Raw genomic sequence first — 20,631 nt, 5'->3', positions numbered from 1 at the left:
CTTTAAAATAAATAAAAGAAAATCTTTTAAAAAAAATTTGAATCTTTAAAAATGAAATCTTTAAAAAAAGTGTTTTACTATCAAAAGGACAGTGGTACAAAATTAGAATTTTCTTTTCCTCTGTTAAAAGTACAATATTTTCTTTTATTACTGATCTGCCCTTAATAAGCCATTGTAAACAAGTTTTTCTTTACTTTTAATGTAATCTGCCTAGAAAAAGAAACATTGTGTGTTTTGTCCTCATCAGATCTTTGGTTACTTTTTTAAAAAGTTGATTCTTTTCAATACTAAAGAAGCTAAGGCTTTTTACGACTATGTAACTTTCTGTATTTTCCTGCAAAATCTTTGTCGTTTTGGTTAAATCAATACCCAAGTATTGTTTCACAGTGACCCGACATCCTAAGTGTCCAAGCCTTTTGGTATTTTTGACAAACTTCTCCCAAATCAAATTCTAAAGGTAGTATTCTGATCTTGAACTAACTTTAGGTTTTTACAGAGGGTCCTTGGAACATTTCAAAGGATTTGTTTTCCTTATAAAGAAGGAGATGTTAAATTAATTAGACTTGCCTGGTATGTTAAATTATATGGGAAGTATTATCAAACAGGTGATGTTAAACCTTCTTAGAATATATTTGTGTAGAAATGTTATTAATGTAATAAGGAAAAATAGCATGAAACTTCTAAAGATCTTATATGTCCTGATATTATATTAACACTTCTAATTCTAGTTACTACTTAAAGTGTCTGTCACAAAAATAACCTAATTTTTATCTTGGCTGCATTATAATGAACTCTCATCGGGCATTTAGCCATGGCCATTTTGAAGTCTTTTGGTCATTTACAGACAGTTATTGTTTTATTCTGATGCTTTTACAAGTGTTCCTGAAAAACTACTTGATCGTCAAAGAGATTCAGGAAAGGACAGTTCTCTGATAACTTTAAGATAATAAAACTGAACTGGGTAAGAATTTCCAGAACTAGTGGCAAACTGAATTCAAGCAGAACAAGAATTAAAAACACAAGACTGAATGAACTGAGTAGGGTGACTATAATTTCTATGACTTCTTGTTTAAAACATTATTGGTTTTCTAATGTTTTGCTTCTTCAGATTTTAGGAAACCTTTTCCTTTCTCCTAAGCTATCAACAATTTGGTCATACGCACCTTCATCAATAAAATAAAACATTTGCTTTTTCTCTCCACATGATCCCTCCAGAATATGAAACTGAGTATTTTTATCTTCATGACAACTACCTGCATAAATTCAATAAGGATCTGTTCTTTTTGTATCAGGACATAGAAACATCTATTATATTACCAAAGTTTGGCTGGAATATCATAGTTGAGAAATGTGCATAGATTCAGATAAAACAAGAGAGTTTTAAGGAGTGAAGTTTGACTTTACACAGCCAATGAAGTCCTTTGAAGGAAAAATCAATCTGGTACCTTGCTTACAAAATTCCAGCAAAATAGTTTTAAAGAGTTTGGATGGTTAATCACTATTCTTGCTGCACTAATGTACATAACCAGGCAAAGTTTAATGCAAAGAAATAGTTTTATTATAAAAAATGAGGGTACTTGCAGAGAGAGAAAAATTATGTTTACATTTTTCTTTAATCCTGTTAATTGTCTTGGAGTTTCTGTTATAAACTTGCAAACTGGACTGGATCCTGAATTCTAATTTCCTCAAAATCTAGCTACAATTCTCAAAGGAACATTCCCAATTTTCTCTCACACTTCTGATCTGGAATCAGTAAGAACAAAGACTGCCCATGACTGTACTTGGAAGGGACTATACCAGGTCCTCCTCACTACCCAGATGGCAGACAAACTTCAGGGACTTAAACCTTGAACATGTATCTCATGGATGAAGAAGGCTCCATCTGACACCTGGTCTTGCACAGACGTTAGAGACCTCCAAATCAAACAGACTAGAAAAAGAAATAGCTGACATAAAGGCTGACTGCTTACTCTCTTGATGCCAGATCAAAACCTCATAGTTTAAACAGGAAACTTTTTTTTCCTTCTTTCTTTTACTCTGGCATTGGCCTGGAAAGAGAATACCTTCATCCATTTCTCCAAGGCCACTGCTAAAGGAGGGGTTTGCCTTTCAGACTGTTGGACTTAACATTAAAATCTCTACCCTATTAACAGTGCCATCTGAGTGAGAGTGATCTGTGCCCCAACTGGACTTATGTTTGTCTGTGGTGGCTAGCATTCTCCCTGGGCCTATAAATGCCTCAACAACTAGTGCATATCAAGGCAAGGCCTTTTAAGATATCGGACCGTGCCCCTAACTTCTGACAATCCAACTAAGGAACCTTCTTTGGTCAAATCCCCTGTATTTACATTGTCAAATGAGAAAGGACCTAGCAGGAGGCTTTCATGATTTAGGATTCACTTCCTTTAGCAGGGCTGTATTTCCTCAGGAACATGTACATGTAAACAAGAATATGATCAGAAATTTCTCCTTAACTCTTGGAGATATTGCAGAATCAGTCGCCAAGACAATAGCTGCCCCCAAAAAGAGCCTTACACTCTCTGGCCAAAGTTGATAACATGACAGTCCTTGATAATCGTTTAGCTGAGCAAGGAAGAGTCTGTGCGGTGGCCAACACCACCTGCTGCACCTGGATTAACACTTCTGGGGAAGTTAAAACTCAGTTACATAAGATCATTGAGCAACCACTTGGCTTAAAAAGCACGTTGACCAGCCAACCTGGAATTTCCTAGTCAGCACTAGGAGATTTGGTGGCGACAGCAGGACCAAAGGAGAGTTCCAACAGCTCTGGGGACAATGAGAAATACAAGCGTGGTACCCTCAAACCCCTTTTTGAGTTCAGTCCTTCCTGCTATTTCTGAAGGCCATGAAAATAATGTAGCCAACAGAATGCTAGCTCAAGGCTCTCAGATGATCTAATGTTCAGAGACCTAATAAGATATGAATCTATGAATGGGAAATGCGTGAGAGCCCCTCTTTCATATCTTCCCTGTTACTCAAATGTGGCCTCCATGGTTTCCACTTGCTACTTAGCCCCCATTCCCTCACCCTCATATGGGACATGACTCCTGGAAAAGGTCCTTCCAAGCACCAAAAAAAACAAATAGACAAAAATATTTCCATCAAAAAGAACAACCTGATGCTTAATCAGTGATGCTTTCTGAGAAAGATCTTAATCAAAAGGGGAAAACATGAAAACGAATCAAGAAAATCTAATTTAAAATGTAGTCGGGAAGCCATGAAGGAAGAGTTCTCGTGCACGTAGCACTCATCTCAACTTACATGACCAGGAGGAAAGAGGAAGATTTCCACATGCCTCAGTAAGAGCAAACTGCCCACCACTTGCAGCCAGTGAGAAACCACCATAACCTCGAACTCCTGTCTTCTCCAGTGAAGTTATATTCAAAACAACCCTCCTCAATTTCCTCCTAACAGTTAGTCTCCCAGCTTTGTCTCCTCAGACTTGGCTATGGTTTGCCATAGTTTGTTTGTCCCGAATGCCAATTCCCCTGCTACTCTCAAATAGACTCATCTTTGTTTAATTAAAGTACCATTTGTTTTCTTTAAGGTTGATAGTCTCAGCATTATCTGCTTTTGAGGTCTGGATTCACCACTGTAGGAAGTGAAGGGTGCAGGGGGGAGGGGAGTCTATTTTCATCCTATGAGTAGATAACGGCTCAGGAGTATTGTCTATATATTTGAAAAAGACATAAAATTCAAACTTTATCAAAACTTGATGTTTTATAAGAAAACGAAGCACCACAACTTCTGTGACTAATAAAATCATGTCTCAGTTTAGGAAATGAAAAGGGGAAAGTACTGGAATGGAGGAAGCAGAAGGGCTTTACTGACAATCACAGCTACGACACAGCAAATACCACAGTCTTATCAATTACTGTACGTGTCTCCGTGTGTGCACGTGCGTGTGTGTGTGTATGTGTGTGAGAGAGAGAGGGACGCAGTGGTGGTAGCAGCCGCCCCAACTCGTCTAAGTAAAGGCTGCAGGGAAACATGCAGACCGAGAAAGCATGTGAAAGTTTATGTTTACTTGCATTTTTTGGGGGGGGAAACAAACTAATATGCTCAATTTCAAAAAAGGAGCTTGCTCCTCATTTGAGGCATCACTGGTCTAAAGTGAAACATTCACATTCATTTCCATGGGCCAGGCACTGTGATGGGCACTAAGTAAGCACACAAAGGGAAATGAGTCAGACAGCATGCCTTTCTCTTGCACTTGCCCTCAAAGAACTCATAGTTTCTTAGGGCAAGCTGACAAGTAACCAGTTAATCATGGCAAATTGTATTAAGTATTATGACAGGGGTGGTGAGGAAGTATGGGAATATACACAGGGAACTAGAATCCAAAATTTAAAGGGTTAGGGATAGATGAGGAAATTCTAAGGTATCTAATTTGAGGTCTTAAGACTGATTAAGACATAGGGCACCTGGCTGGCTCCATGGGTAGAGCATGCGATTTAATCTCTGAGTTCAAGCCCCACACTGGGTGTGGAGTCTACTTAAAAAAAATAATAGTAAATAAAATTAAAGTAAATAAATGGAGTAGCAAGAACCCCACTAGGCTACTCTGTACCTTTGTTCTTTTTTTTAAAAAAAGAAGAAGAAGGAAAGGATAGTATGTAAGAGACTCAGAAACAAGAGTCAGCACCTTGGCACAATAGTATTTAAGAAAACCGCAATTCTGCTATGCTCAAACATTGAAGAGAAGAGCTGGAAAGAAGACACAAGATAAGAGAAATAAGCAGGGGTCAGATCCCCCAAAAGATCTGTTAACCTAAGCAAGAGGTCAGAACTTCATTCTAAGGCCTAACCAAAACCACTACTAGCTTTAAGCAGGGAAGTGCCAGGTAACATACAGGGAGACAGGAAAAAACACCCGAGTCCACTGTTATCTCAATTATCATAAATGAAGTCAGTCCTCAAACAGAGGAATGGGAATGCAGACAAGCAGACACCCTCGGGTTAAGACCAAGTTAGGAGTTAGAATTTCTAGGTCTTGCTGACCAAGAGAACAAGAGTGGGTGCAAGTTTCCCACCCAAGTCCAGGCCACCTAAAAGGTGGATAATGGTTTCAGTGGAAACGGGAAAAAGAGAGTGTGCTTTCAGAAAGGAAAGTATGGAAAGGTTAAGAAAATAAGAGGTCTATAACGAATCCAGTTTTCAGGCCTGAAGTCTGGGGTAAAAATCTGGACTGGAGCTACAGATGTGGAAACCACCAGCATCCAGATGATGTGTGCAGTCGTAGAAGTACATGGCATTACCAGAGGAGTGTCGATGAAAAGGAGTGTGTGGAGAGGAACTGAAACCTGAGGCCCACCAACATCTAAAGGAAAGCACAGCAGGCTGTTACATAACTGGCCAGAGAGGAAGAAAGCCCATAGAATCTAGCATCATGAAAACCAGAACAGAATGGTTTAAAAAGGAAACACAGGGGCACCTGGTGGGCTCAGTCGGAAAAGCATGCAACTCTTGATCTTGAAGTCCTGTGTCTGAGCCCTACATTGAGTATGGAGACTACTAAAATAAATAAACTTTAAAAAAATAAAATAAAAAGGAAAAATGTCAACTGCACTCAGAAAACCAAACTTAAAAAAAAAACTCTAATGCTATGCTACTTCAGACTCCATCAAGGACAACTTTAAGTATATGGAACAAAATTACAAGTGGTCAGTGTTACTACCTTCAAAAAATTCATAAGCAATGAAAACTAGTAACCTGAACAGGTATTAAATTAAATGTATAATTCTCTATTATAGCAGCGATAAATTTCTAGGACAAGGTCACGCAGGATTATCAACATAAAATGCTTGCAGGTAACTCTACGTAAGTATTAAAGTACACGTGGCTGGCATACCATGGTGATGGAAATCCTTGCTGAGTGCCTTGAAAGAGCTGTGCCAACCTGTATAACCAAGCACACCCATCAGGGCATCAGAGGATTCTTGTGGTAGCCTTTAAGTCAACAATGATTCATGCTGGGCAAAGGGCTGGTTTTTTTTTTTTTTTTTTTTTTTAAATATGTTCCCAAATGTATTAGTTTTAGTATGTTACATCATGGAGACCTGGTCAAAGCACACCATACTAACAGCCTTACTTCCAGGAGAGCAAATATCAACTGCCATCTGAAACATTATGGAAACATTAGTCAGCCAGGGCAATTACTGTTGACTTTACCCTGCTTCCTACCACATAACTCTTTTGTTTCTTTCTACCCCTGTTTCCTTTTCTTATTACCTTTGCTTTCTTTCCTCTTGCACCTAATTTTAGCAACTACCACTTAAAAAGCTTGGTGTCTCATTTACTTTCCTGACCCTTTAGAAGGCCATGAAGCCACCCATGCCTCTTACAGAGTTATCACTCTGTACCCGACTTTAATTGGTATGCCCTCATTGTTATCCTTTATTTAGTGCGGCAGTACTGAATGACAAAGATGCTACCAGCGTAGAGATCTGCATTCTAGAAATCTCATCATTAGACAGTCTACTCTACCATCCAATATAAAATATAATATAAATAACACAGGAACACATTAAAACGGAAAAAAAATCCCAAAAGCTAGTTTGGAAATAAAAGGATCAAGAAATAGGATTTACAACAGGAATAAGGAAGTCACTATAGGAAAACAATAAAGATAATGAAGAAAAAAACCACAAGGATAACTGCATGCAGTTAGGATGCTGTAAGTAATTTCGTTGTAAAGTATATTCTCGGATTCTGAGGACTCCAAGAGATAACAGTCTCCATTTCAGTTAACCTCAAAATTTGTACTTCCAATTCTTTTAAGAGTTAAAGATGGATAAATTTTTAATATGAAAATCACATCTGGCTCAAAACACTTTCTATCGATCAGCACACATAAAGTATGCTTCAAATCCAGTTAAAGGGGTACTCTGCTGGAAGACAAGCAGTAAATCAGCAGGCCAAATGGGGAAGTTCACAAATACCAAACTTTCTGAACACGCAATATTTTAAAAGGACTAACTGATCAACAGAAGCTTTATTAAATAACTCAAAAATTGTTTCACCATGAAATTCCCGCCAACAAAAATTACTATTTGAGAAGACAGAACACAGGTACCTTTTTCTCAAAACTGTTTTGCAAGTTGCGTGAACTGAGCTTTTGAAACAGGAAGCACGGTATAGGGGTTAAAAGCATGTTCTCCGTAGCTACAATGTCAAGGTCTGAATCCCTACTGTGGCACTTAAGAGCTGTGAGACTTTGGGTAAGCCCATTAACCTGTTTGTGCTGTGGATTCTTTGGTTGTAAAAAAAGGGTAAGGTTGTTTTGAGGATAAAATGAGTTAATATTTGTAACTGCTAGCAACAGCCAATCTGACACAAAAAGTGTTACATATGTGTTACCTTCTTTTTGTTTTAGCTGTTTTTAAGAAATGTCTTCAGTTGTTCTTCCTCCAGATTGGATAACAATCTAACAGCCACATCCCCAATATTTCTGACTTTCCTTTTCCACTCATTTTTTCTCTTAAGCACACACTGCTAATACATTACATGTTCAGCTGTCCTGTAAATTTGTCTCCCCCTTGTAAAAATAAGTCAGGGATTGTTTTATTCACGAAAAGTGTATGCCCAGCGGAGAAAAGTAGTAGCCTCCATGAGCGGACTATCCCAGCAATTCTAAGGGGCACATATTCTTACACTGTATTAACACAGTTGAAATTGGGATGTAATTTAATTATACACTTACAATTATCTTACAGTTAAAACTGCCAACACTAATTCTTTTCTTTTAGAGAGTATATAAAACATATGGCAATTAACAACCTAGATCTGATAAAGACTCTATGTCAATGAATGATTAAGTAAAGTATTAAAGAAACAGATAAACTTCAGTTTTTACTTAAAATTTACATTCTTTTTTTTTTTTTTAAGATTTTATTTATTTATTTGACACAGATCACAACTAGGCAGAGAGGCAGGTAGAGAGAGAGGGGGAAGCGTGCGGCTCAAACCCAGGACCCTGAGATCATGACCAGAGCTGAAGGCAGAGGCTTAACCCACTGAGCCACCCAGGTGCCCCCCAAATTTACATTCTTTAAAGAATCATTTTAATCTCACTTTCCCTGACTAGAAGCAGGTTACAGTAACACAGGAGTACTTATTGTCTGGATCGTTTTCTTGGGCCTACAAACTCCTAGCTGATTATCCCTGATGATGATTTATTTATTATCGTTTGCCTAGCTGATCAGTGACAAAATGTTCATTAGCTTTCTGAATAAATTATTTCTAAATTAAACTAAAACTACTCCTCCGGTAACAATATTCCTATGAAGCCTGTGGCTGTTTTTCTTTCACCCTACAACTGTAAACACAAATATGCTTAAAATGTTTTTTTTCACATTTTTTAAAAGAATATTTCAAAATGACAAACTGTTCATATTTAACCAGTGAAGACAAAAGTTTGTGCAAATTTTAACAAAAATTTGTAATACGAGGAAGAAGATAAGCAATTTCCCAAGAATAAAAGAGGGGAAAATATTTCATGTATTTATTTGAGAGCTCAAAGCGGCAACAATGCACATCATATTTTGAGCGGTAAGTGAATTATTTCTAAGATTATCCACAGCTTCCATCATGCAGTAAGAAAAGTGCATAACCATCACCTCCCCAAATTTTCAGTTAACTTAAATAAACAGCCAAAATCAATGTAGGATTACTGCCCCAAATAACAACACAAAAGAAACTCCAGTGCAAACAAATGAGAAGCACATCTATTAAAAATGAGAACAGACCATACAGGGGTGTTTAGTTATTAGAAGACAAGAATTCTGATTAACTAGTAGCACAGAAATGCAAAAACATGGCTGAAGGAAGTACAGTTAAGTGGTTTGAAGCTGAAGCTCAGTATCACTTTTTATGAACAAACTATGTTGTTATATTGAGGTCTTTTTAATGGCAGCATTTCTTAACAATTTGGTGAGCATGATACATCCAACAATTAGGTGTTAGGTTCAATGTAGAAAGTACATATAGTTGAATTAATGAATCTACCAGCTGAGAACAGCGTATCAATGTACAAATCTCTAAAAGGGATATAAAGTGAGCTAATATTTCAAAAGGGGTTTGCATAATGAAAAAGCTACAAACTTTGTCAAATTACTATCTGTTAAAGTCCATGGGTCTGTTCCTGATTCCTAGAATTTACACCAACAGGGATCCCTGCTACCTTAAAGGTACAGCATATCAAGAAGTAACTAAGAAGTTTACATTTCTAGTAGTTCTGACTTAAGGAAAAGATCCAGAAAATACAAAAGATTTAACAGGCCTTGCAGGAAAAAGAACATACTCCAAGTGATCAAGGAAGCCCTTTTCAGACATGTGTGAATATGGATACTGGCTTCCTCAAGATTATGCCACCTCAGAAAAAATATTTACCTACTACTAAAACAATTAAGAATTCAAACAGCAATAATACACACACACACAAGTTTAAAGAATTTTTGATGTGATTTAAAAATTTCTAACATTTTTGGAAGTAACTTTTTGCCATTACTTTAAATTTTATCACATATAGTATGGCATGGCATAAGATGTTTCCAAAAAAAAAATAAGTTAAGAAAAACATTTTGGGGGGCACTTGGCTGGCTCAGTCAAAAGAACATGTTACTCTTGATCTCGGGGCTGTGAGGTCACACACAAGCCACACGTTGGGTGTAGAGGGTTACTTTTACTTAAAAAAAAAAAAAAAAAAACCTCTGCCTAATTTCTCTGGAACTTGCTTTGGAATATGTACTAATATACTTTAATTTTTAACATTAATACTTTCCCATCCTTACTAAAGTACAATCACCAGTCATCATTATGTATCCTCCTTTGTAATTTGGAAAAGCCTTTCTGAAACTTCCTAACCGTAATTTTCTTTTCAACATGATGAATGTATAAAAAAGGTCACCTATCTCAGACCATTTCAAAGGCCATAATGCAATGAAGTTATAATGACTTTTCTTGATTCTCAAAAAGAAATTTACTACAAATTGAGAATTATGAAACCAAAGATTTCTTTGAACACAGGGAAACTGAACATAATTCTAAGACTTGAAAATTAGTTTTAATCAAAGGAACTGTCTGCTAGGTTAAAAAAAAATGGCTTCTAATCTACTCCATTTGCTTTAGGACCTTCTGAACTAATTTATTAAAGTTTAGGTTAAAAACAACTTGGTCAGCTACTGGCAGTGACAACTACTTCAAGCCACCTTATAAAATGAAGGCTAAGTGAGCAGGGTTTATTTCCACTGAATCCCCTGGGGGCTACCCAGCCTGGTTCCATTCTCTATAGCTCCAGTGGAAAAGCAATCTTGTTACTGTAAACAAGCAGCAGCAATATGCACAACAGTACAAAATATTTCCTCCCACCAACTTAAATATATACATCTGTAATATTATTTCCTGATCTAAAGTTACTTTAATTGCACCAATCTGAGAGCTAACCCACCCACCTTAATGTCACTAAAATTATGATATAATCATACAATATATATAGAGGGAGGTGTATTTATGAGCCAAATTCCTAGTGCTCCCCATACAAAGAGCTAAAAACAAACATAATACAACTCACCTTCATTGGGAGATGTTTTCAATCTGCTACAAATGCCATAGACATCTCCGTAGCTTTCCTGTATTTTTCGTAATGCATCTGTAGACCTGAGCTCCATGAGAGCCCGCAGCTCTGCAAGTGTGATTCCAAAGTCTCCGTCATGATTAGCTTCCTTCAAAGAGTTTTTTACTCCACTATATGCAAGTGAATTGTTTGCCATGTCGCCCATTACAAGAATAATTTATTAGGAGGAAAATGTTTCCCAAAAGACTCTAATTTTCACTTGATGTATTTCCAAGATGAAAATCTTTTAAATATGAAAGTCTTTCTTAAACCAAACACTCATTGTATGATTTCGTAGAGCAGCATCAACAGCACTTCCCAGAGAAGTATCTTGACCTTTGGCCCATGACTTGTTTCTTCGTATCAATCATGAGATGTACACATCTGTAAGAAAATATTTAAAAGTTAATACAATCCCTCTTTAATAGCATTATGCATACAAGTATATTTTCTAAATAGCATTCAAGTAGCTAATCAAAGTACACATTTAATTATAGAAATATTTTAACTGCAGTCTCATGCCTGTAAAGTGTTTTGCATGACAAAATATCCAAGTATAACTCCTAAATAAAACTGCATTTCAAGGCACTAGATCTCACCATTATTAAATGAAAACACATTTCACATGACTGAATTTTATGTTCCATTCAGTATCACTGTTATTAACAGTTATCATTCAGCACTTACATTCCAAGCACTATTTCTTTAAATTCATTCTCTCATTTAATCATCACAATTTAATCCCATGAGGTGTTATTACTCCCCCTCTACTGAGAAGAATAAGCCTCAGATAATTTCAGTAGCTTCTGCATAGCTAACGAATGCCTAAAAAATGGATGAGCTGGGATGTCTCCAAACCCATGTTCTTTCTAATACATGGAACCTTCTTTCTAAACCTTTCATACAATATAGACCCTGAAAAGACAAAACACACAACAAACAATATGCTTTCCTGAAGTCCTCCTTGGCCACTCTGCAGCACCACCATCTTTTGGCTTTCTAAAACTATCTTCCACCATGATTTCTGTCATAAGTCATCACCTCAGGTCTTGCCTTGACCACCTACCCCAAGAAATTCTCTACCCCTTATCACTCTTTGTCATTACTCTACTTCTTTGCCAGGCTTTATTATCTAAAATTACCTTGTTCATTTATTTGTCAGGCTTGCCCATTAGTACATTCTAGGAATCTAGAACCGTGCAAGGCACATGGCAGACAACCAGTGTTTAAGCAATGAATGGATGCATTACTTTAATTTTCCCTATAATACTTTCAAGTTCTCCTTGTAATCTAAGCCACCTAAAGATGTATGTTCAGCTCTTGTCTCCATCTATGTCCTTTAACCATCTCAATGTTAACATGCTCAACACTGCTTTCATCTTCTTTTTTCTTTTTAAGGATTTTATTTTAGAGAGAGAGAACGCACACACATGTTCACAAGCAGGGGAAGTGACAGAGGGAGAGGGAGAAGCAGGCTTTCTGCTAACCATGGACCCCAATGCAGGGGCCCAATCCCAGGACCCTGGTATAGACCTGAGCTAAACGCAGATGCTTAACCAACTTAGTCACCCAGGGGTCCCAGCAACTGGATTCATCTTATTCCCTAAGCAGAGAACTTCCTTCCTCAATCACCATTGTCCTCATCACCTGGGCTTGAAATCCTAAGTTATCTTTGATTCCATCCACTTCAGCTTCAGTCACTGAGTAAACTCTTCTTTGAAAAGCTCTTTTTATGTAACATTTTTCTTTCTGATCTTCGAGTCCCTCCTTCACAAGTTATAATCACTACCCCCCAGGTTCTCTTTCATTCTAATTTCTCCTTTATCCAAAGGTGTGCATTTTGCGGCTACATTCAGTTTTTAAAACAGGCTTCACATACCTAAACTTATAGGGTGAAGAAACAGTCCCACTGCTCATGCCTATTTAGCACTGAAACCTAAGCTCTAATTTACCTATTCAATCTCTCTTCTTCCTCAAATACCCCACTCCCCCATATTTAATAAGATGTTCAATGATTGGGAATGAGAAAAGATTACTGGCAAGTGCAATTAATCTTCATCTATTAAACTGTTATGAGGATATTTACAAATCATGGTATGTGGTTCTCATACTTCAATATGCTTCAAAATCATCTACAGGTGATTAAAATACAGATGGCTGGGTCTCGTCTCCAGAGTTTAAATTCAGTAGGATTAGGATGGGTTCCATCATTTGCTTTTCTAACAAATTCCCACGTGATACAGATGCTATCAGTCCAGAGAGCATACTGTGAGAACCAGTGGATAGGAAAATGGGTTAAAAACTCTGAATTCATACTAGATGATTGAGGAAAATTTGCTTGCCTCGGGTTAAATGTGCAAGGATGTGATAGCTACAGATTCTGTAAGACATTTTTTCATTGCCCGCTTCCTCCCACTTCAAAAATTTCTCTTGCTTGCCCAATTATTACCAATTTTACTTATCTCAGAAGCAAAGTGGGCTGCCTCCTACTCACATATCAATTATTATAATAACCTGACTCTAAAAACTAGAGAGGGTGGTTATTTGACAATCTCCCTGAGTTTCCAAATCCAAACTTTGCTGGCATCTGAGTTATCACACCAATCTTAAAGAAACTTATTATTGTACAAGAGAAAAAAAGAATTAAGATTCCTAACTAAGTCTGTGTGTATGTCATCAGTCTTCTGGTTTCCTCCACAAAGAGGAATTTCCCTCAGTGGTAGCTTCCTATCCCATCAATTACCACTGAGGTAAAATAAGCTGCCTCACAGATTTTCCAAGAGCCACTGGACATATGTAGTTTCTTCACCTTTCTACCTTCTTTTGGGAGCCAGATTTCTGCAAAACTCATACATTCCAGTCTGAGTTATCAGGGTAGGGGCAGACCCCCAGATTTAAAAACAAAAAACAAAAAACACAAAAACCTGCTCCTGCTCCAAGTGCCTGGGGTGGGGTAAAGAACCGATTAGTTTTGGATTCAACTGTAGAGCTTTATTGCTGTCACACAAAACCCAAATCCTCCACGTCAGCTTCTGACAGTATTAAAACTAGTATTTTTATTCCTCTCTGCCAATCCTCTTTCGACAGAACGCAAGAGGAGAACGGGTATTACTTACGGGGTTCTCTGAAACTTCTCAACAATAAGGACACATAATAGAGCTGGGATCTGAATTTCTATTTCTGACTCGAAAGCCATGCTCCTTCCATTATACTGCCTCTACTTTATGTCTTCACATTTATTAGGTTCAAACAGAAACTGTCCTAGGGGTCAAAAACAGTCAAATAATGCCAAATGTGCCAATGTATATAATACAAGAATTCTAGACACTGTAGCAGATATTCGTTATCTGCCAACTCCGCATCCTTTCCCGCACTTTCCAGCAATAATTCCCACTTTTTGTTTAGGGATCTGTCCTTCCCAGACTCTCAAAGCAGTCCCCATGTGGTTCCCTCCCACATCCAAACATTCCCCTGGCCACAACTGTAACCGGTTCAGGAATGTGCATATGACCCAACAAAGGCCTAAAGGGAGGAAGGAGGCTTCTGCTGTGACTCTGGGGGAGAGACTTGTCTCTTCTTACTGAATTTAAATCCAAGATGTAGAAAGCCTCTGCAAATGGATCCAAAAGGGAAGGTGAGAAGAGGGAAGGTGAGAAGAGGAAGGAAAGGAGAGAGGCAAGGAATGTGCCTGTCAGTGCTGGATCATTTGAGCCCCTTGGTCAATCAGTGTCTCGAGCCTGTCCTAACCCTTGATTTTCTTGGTAATTTATCAATAAACTTCCTTCTGGGGTTGAGTTTTGTGCCACTGTGCAAGCCACATAGCTTTGATGAGTACATGATTACCAGTTATGTCCAGTTCCCCCACTGTTTAAAGAAAGAGAAATCCAAGTGAAATCACCAAATGCAAATGAGCCACTTTCTAAAAGTCTACTATTTGAATTTATAATTACCTACATGTTCTATTTATCAGGCTATTGTCTATTTTTAGATTGTCTATCGTCTCCTCTATTTTCCTCCCTATCCACTTTCAACCCTCCATTCACCAAACTAGTGGATTCACAAAAATGCTTAGGACAACAAAAAAGTTTAGTTTTTTATTTGTTAGCTACAAAATGACAATCCAGATGGGGACACACTGTTTGGGACTGAGATATAACAGAATGTGTAAGATGTTTTTGCTTCTTTGTGCTGTCTAAAAGATTTTGATCTTCCTTTTGGAAAGTTTAAGGAGAAATGTTACATGGAAGCTGAGGACCCCAAAGAGAGGGATTTTAAAGAAAACAGAAAGGGGCTCTATGGAGTTCTCTTGGTCTATATAACTTATCCCTAAATCACTAGATGACATCTCTGGTCAAACCACTACTGGAGTCTTTGAGGGATTATGAAAAAAGAAAAGAGGTAGTTTCAGACTGCAGTTAGGCAAAAACAGTAACAGTTTTCAAAAAGAAGGATTGAGATGGATTCCAACTGACACATAAGCTTTCGTAGGAATGAGCAGGGCCCTCCATTGAAGACCGAAAAATGACTGTGAGGTTCTAGTAATGGGTGAAGCTTATAACGAGACAGCTTTGTTAATTACAAGTTCAGTTCCTTCTTTCACAAGAACACTTGACTTGTGGATCATGAAATGGTTGTATGGACGTTATCTAGACTCAACAAGGATAACCACAAAAAACTGCGTATCAGAAAAACTCCAAGAAACACAGGGAAACAGTTAAGTAAGGTATGGGATGAAATATGAAGCTAGATAAAATTCAGAGCTCTGAAAGTATTATATAGTAACATGAGATTTTTGCAGACAAAGATACAAAATGAATACTCCTATAACTAAGTGTATTATAACAAAGAGGAATAACCTGCAAGGCATTACTAGGTTTCTAATTCCTGACTTCTAAACCATTGTTGACGATTCATAAACACAGAAGTTATGTTTCCCCAATCTGTAGATGGCTTAAAGCCAGGTAAGCCAGGAAATGTTAGATGACAGAATCCGGATTCAGAAAGACAGGTAGGAAGGAGAAGTAAGTGCATTGTCACAAAGTGCACTTACTCGATGTTAGTTAACATGATGTAAGTGCTTTTCACTGGGCCCCCAAAGAGAGTATGTTCTTAGGCAGCAATGACAGGAGCCTAACACTCGTAAAGATAGGTAACAGACTATTCTGCTTCACCCTGGACAAACACACATGAATAAGATTACTGGCTCATCTATAAAAATACATTTACAAAACAATACCCACCTCTTTAAATGTGTTAATATCCATAAAACTATTTAACTTAGCCTGGAACACAGTTAATGTTTAAAAAGTTAGCTATTTTTTATTGTTAAGAATATTTACCCTGCTCTCCTCAGATGAGGACTGCCCAGACATTTCAGATGAGGAATGTTTAAAGAAGTAAGATTTCTAAACCTAGAGGAAAAGAGGATTCTCATGATACTCTAACACAAAAGAAACTCTGCTATACAGATAGAATACGAAGACTGAATGTCTCAAAAAGAGTGATGAATGAAAGACTTATTTGTATTATACGTAACAGGCCTACTAGGTCAGGAGTGAACAGCCATGGTCTATGTACTATAACACAGTTAATAATAAAGAGAATGTTGAAGAGTCAGGAAACCAAGTGCACTGAAGAAATGGAGGAAATCTAGTCTAGAGGAGGAACAAGTTGTGACAGCAAACTTCAAACATGTGACATTCTACAGTGTAGAAAAGGAACCCGATGAATTTTGTGGCCCACTGAAGGACACAAGTAGAATGAAAGGAAAGAAAGCTACAGAGAGGTAGTCTTTGGCTACACAAACCAGAACTCTGTAACAAGTTATCAAAATTTGAAAAAGGTCAGTAACAGTTAATTTTAAGGCAACATGACTGGATCAAAAGGAGCTCAGATACCTGGTTAAACATTATTTCTGTGTGCACCTGTGAAGCTGTTTCTAAATGAGATTAGCATTTGAACAGGTAGACCACGTGAAGCAGACTGCGGGCATCGCCCAATCCATATAGGGCCTGAATGGAATAAAACAGGAAGAGGGAATTCATACCACCTCTGAGCTGAGACAGCAATCTTCTGCCCCCAGACTGAAAGTGACACCACTGGCTTTCCAGGGGCTTTAGTTTGCAGACGGCACAGCGTGAAATCCCTCAGCCTCCATAAATGCCTGAGAAAATTCCTTGTAATAAATCACTCTGTCTATTTCCAACTGGTCTGTTTCTCTGGAGAACCCTAACTAATAAAGGGCCTCTGGGTCAGAGGACACTCCCTAGTCTTGGAGCTGATCATGCAAGATACTGGAAGAATTATATGGAAGAGCACTCAATACCTAAAGATAACCCATGCCCTTTTTTATGACAACTCTAATCTTTAAAAACCCATTCCTACTTTAAAAGGTGACTCCACTGGCCTAATAATGCAGTAAGCATGCTTTATACACATACACAACTGACTTCCTTTTCAGCACTCCATTCTCCATTGATTCTGTTTAGCTTTTAAAAATAAAGACTCCTTTTAGGCAAGATTACTTCAAAGACAACAAACCCCAGGGGGGGAAAAATTCTTCCTTGAATATAATGTATGAAAGATGCCATCGAATTTGAAGATCTGCTAACTGTGATCACAAGCTTAAGAAAGTCATGTAATTAATTTCAACTCTAAATTTAAACAAACTGGTTATAAACCAAAAGTAATATATTTGTTAGAAGCGAATCCTTTCATTTAAACTTTAATTTCTCTCTTAAAATGTCCTCTGAATCAACTAGCTACAGATTCCCAAGTATTCTTAATTTTTTTCAAATCATTCCCAATTCACAATGAAATTTCAAAACATACAAAGTTGTAGTCCTAAATCTTACTCTTCAATTTTCTAATACTTCTATCATGGGAGCAAAGAATGATACATAAACTACTTTGGTACATGAAGTTATCTTTGATTTCATATACTCTTTCCCAAAGATATTCAAACAATTTTCTTAAGGTATCCATACTGAAATATCTCAATGAATGTCTTTGGGTTTTCATTTGATATACTAAAATATTCAGTCAAATCTCCATTTATGAGCTCTAATACATCTCAGTAAATTTTAAAAACTAAAAAATCAATATTTACAAAGGTTCTTAATCACTGACTGATTTTATAGGATCACAAATTATAGATCTGGGGTTTTAAAAAGCTAAAGCTAAAAGACAGATTATTTTCATTCACTTAATAAGAGAACTGTTTAAGTTTCTATGTCAAAAAAAAATACTAACCATAACAAATTTTAAAAAGCTAACATTCTGTTAAAAAATGGTTACAGGGGCGCCTGGGTGGCTCAGTGGGTTGAGCCTCTGCCTTTGGCTCAGGTCATGATCCCAGGGTCCTGGGATCGAGCCCCGCATCGGGCTCTCTGCTCAGCAGGGAGCCTGCTTCCCCCCCTCTCTCTGCCTGCCCCTCTGCCTACTTGTGATCTCCATCTGTCAAATAAATAATAAATAAAATCTTTAAAAAAAAAATGGTTACAAAGGCAAGAAATCATAGAATTTAACGGATGAATGGGATGTTGACCAAATCTAATTGCTCATTTTAGAGCCAATGAAACCAAATATACATAATCTACTTCAAAAAGAATAAAAGATGCTTAACAAAAAGGAAAGCAAACATTAAATACTCACAAAATCATTAAAAAGAAGAGTAGAAGACCAAATTTAAGTCATGGGGTAAATCATAATGTACATGTTGTAAAGAGGCTACTAGCACAAAGATGTCACTGTACTTCAAAGTGGACCACATTTAACTGATAAAAAGCTAAAAAATTGTTCTGGACTGCAGCTTTCAAAAAAGAACACTCAAGAATCTCCATTTTCTTAGTTTCTTTTTTTTTTTTTTAAACATAAAAATTAATCCAACTTCCTTTGCAGACAAGTAGTTGTGAGGAGAGGGATAACCAGCTTTTCTAGCTGTTTTTCACTGCGGCTGCTATTAGCATTTTATTATCAGCACTATCTCATAAACTAAGAAATCCAGCTGGGCCCACACTGCCCCACCCTACCCCATTAGATAATAGCAGTGACCTTCAGTCCTCAGGCAGGACAACCTAAAACTCGCCACCTTAAATGTCCCCTGGAAGCTTGAACTGCGTAACTGCTGTGTAACTAAGCCTAAATTTCCGCCCATCAAGCTTAAATTTTACTTAAAGACAAAAGCCATGCCTTATTCATCTTTGATTTCCGTATCTTACCAAGAGGTACTATGATCATTCAAAATATAGTCACTTTCTTAAAAAAAAAAAAAAAAAAAAAAAAAAAAAAAACCATTATCCTGATTCACACCCTACAAATGTAAAGTCTTCCAACAAGTAAAACAATTTTTAATTAGAAATGATAAAAAATGTATGGTAAACTACTAAATATTGAAGTACTGCCTTGTAGTATCAGATTAATGGCAGAAAAAAAGAGGATGGGCTATACTATGCATATCTAAGAGTAGATAGATCAAGATCATGAATGGTCATGTTTCTTTCACAAAGTTCTGTTATGTTCAAGTTATTTCATTAAAATGCTCCAAAGAACCAAGGGATAACTCAATTTAAATATTCTCTGAACTCACATTTTTTCTTTTTTTTTTTTTTATTTGACAGAGAGAGAGAGATATCACAAGTAGGCAGAGAGGCAGGCAGAGAGAGGAGGAAGCAGGCTCACTGCCGAGCAGAGAGCCCGATGCGGGGCTCGATCCCAGGTCCCTGAGATCATGACCTGAGCTGAAGGCAGAGGCTTAACCCACTGAGCCACCCAGGTGCCCCCATTTTTTACTTTTTTAAGAGGCTTAAAGAAAGCATACACACTGCACAAAGGGACATAAAAGACTTAAAGCCTGTTTATTAAAGTTATTTATATCAGGTGAGTAAAGAATGATAGATAAACAAGATTAAATTCAACAAACATGATTTCAGTTTTATAGAACTGATAAAACAGAAAATAAACATTGTCTCCAGTGTCTGATTTATTAGTCTCACAGGATTCATAAATACCGTTGCTGCCTCTGAGTGGACTGAAATTAGTCTCTCTCCCCTCAGTAAATTACTTACCATCTACTAGACTCTTCCAGAGGCACAGACTAAGTACTCCACTTTGAAGGGCAAGCCCCAGCTGCTGCCAGTGATCAATTCAGCACCAGCACTTCAGCAAGTCTCTCAGGGTGCGCAGCAAGTAGATGAGAAGAGGGGAGGCACTAATTTGTTCTTCTAGTATAGCTTTTATTGCACAGTAGCAATGACTGGTTTACCTCTCTGTCCTCCACCAATGAACTGTGAACTCAAGGCAATTTGTGGCATTTGATTTTAACCCCTAGCACTGTCTGGAATATGGTAGGTGCTTAATGTCTATGTTTGATCCTTAAGCTAAAAATCAATTTGAAAAACAGGTTTTCTAACAGTAAACAAGCTCAATTTAAATAGAACAAAACCTGATAACCCTACATTTAAAATAATATGCAAGGCATGCAGGGTTAGTCAAGAGAAAGTCACGGCATTCAAGGACTTTCAAACCACCTTGATATGTAACATATACAAACGTTCCTTTCCTTTAAATCATTTCAGACAGTATTAGTTAAAAGGTATTTAAGATTTTCCAATGAGCTATACAAGGACTGCTACATAGCAATGACTCTTAACCAAGGTCCTAGACCCTTGAGGCTATGAAAAGTAATAATGCTGAGTTTCAATTTTTCATAAAGCCTGGAGTGATACATTTACTTGAGAAATAGTTTGTTAGGATTATCCATAATAAATTAAAGTAATACCAAATCAATATGGTAAATCAGGTCAGCAACTACCTCTAAGTAACACATAAAAATCTTACCCAGTTAGGGTCACTGGATAAGAAAATCCTCAACTCTGAATCTACCATCCTTTCTGAAATTTGCAACTTCTACTTCATCTTCAAGATCAACCCACTTCACTCTAGCTTCTTCTCCTGGACTGCACTGAAACTACTCTTCAAGGTGACCAGGGACTCCTCTT

The 20,631-nt window shown here is 37.3% G+C and overlaps 1 protein-coding gene across 1 annotated transcript in view; it reads right to left on the bottom strand.

The window, feature by feature from the left end:
• Positions 1–20,631, bottom strand: part of LOC111142249 (ATPase plasma membrane Ca2+ transporting 1) — a 125,604-nt gene that overhangs the window by 59,418 nt on the left and 45,555 nt on the right. The window contains exon 2 of the mRNA XM_022495296.1: positions 10,592–11,017. Within this exon, the coding sequence (XP_022351004.1) occupies positions 10,592–10,799 (208 nt within the window). The 5' untranslated portion in view covers positions 10,800–11,017. The remainder of the gene's footprint in view (positions 1–10,591; positions 11,018–20,631) is intronic.

This window comes from Enhydra lutris, unplaced genomic scaffold, assembly GCF_002288905.1.
Source record: "Enhydra lutris kenyoni isolate GAN:26980312 unplaced genomic scaffold, ASM228890v2 scaffoldscaffold7, whole genome shotgun sequence".
In the NCBI taxonomy this organism is placed as follows: Eukaryota; Metazoa; Chordata; class Mammalia; order Carnivora; family Mustelidae; genus Enhydra; species Enhydra lutris.
This window is presented reverse-complemented; position numbering and strand designations above follow the sequence as displayed.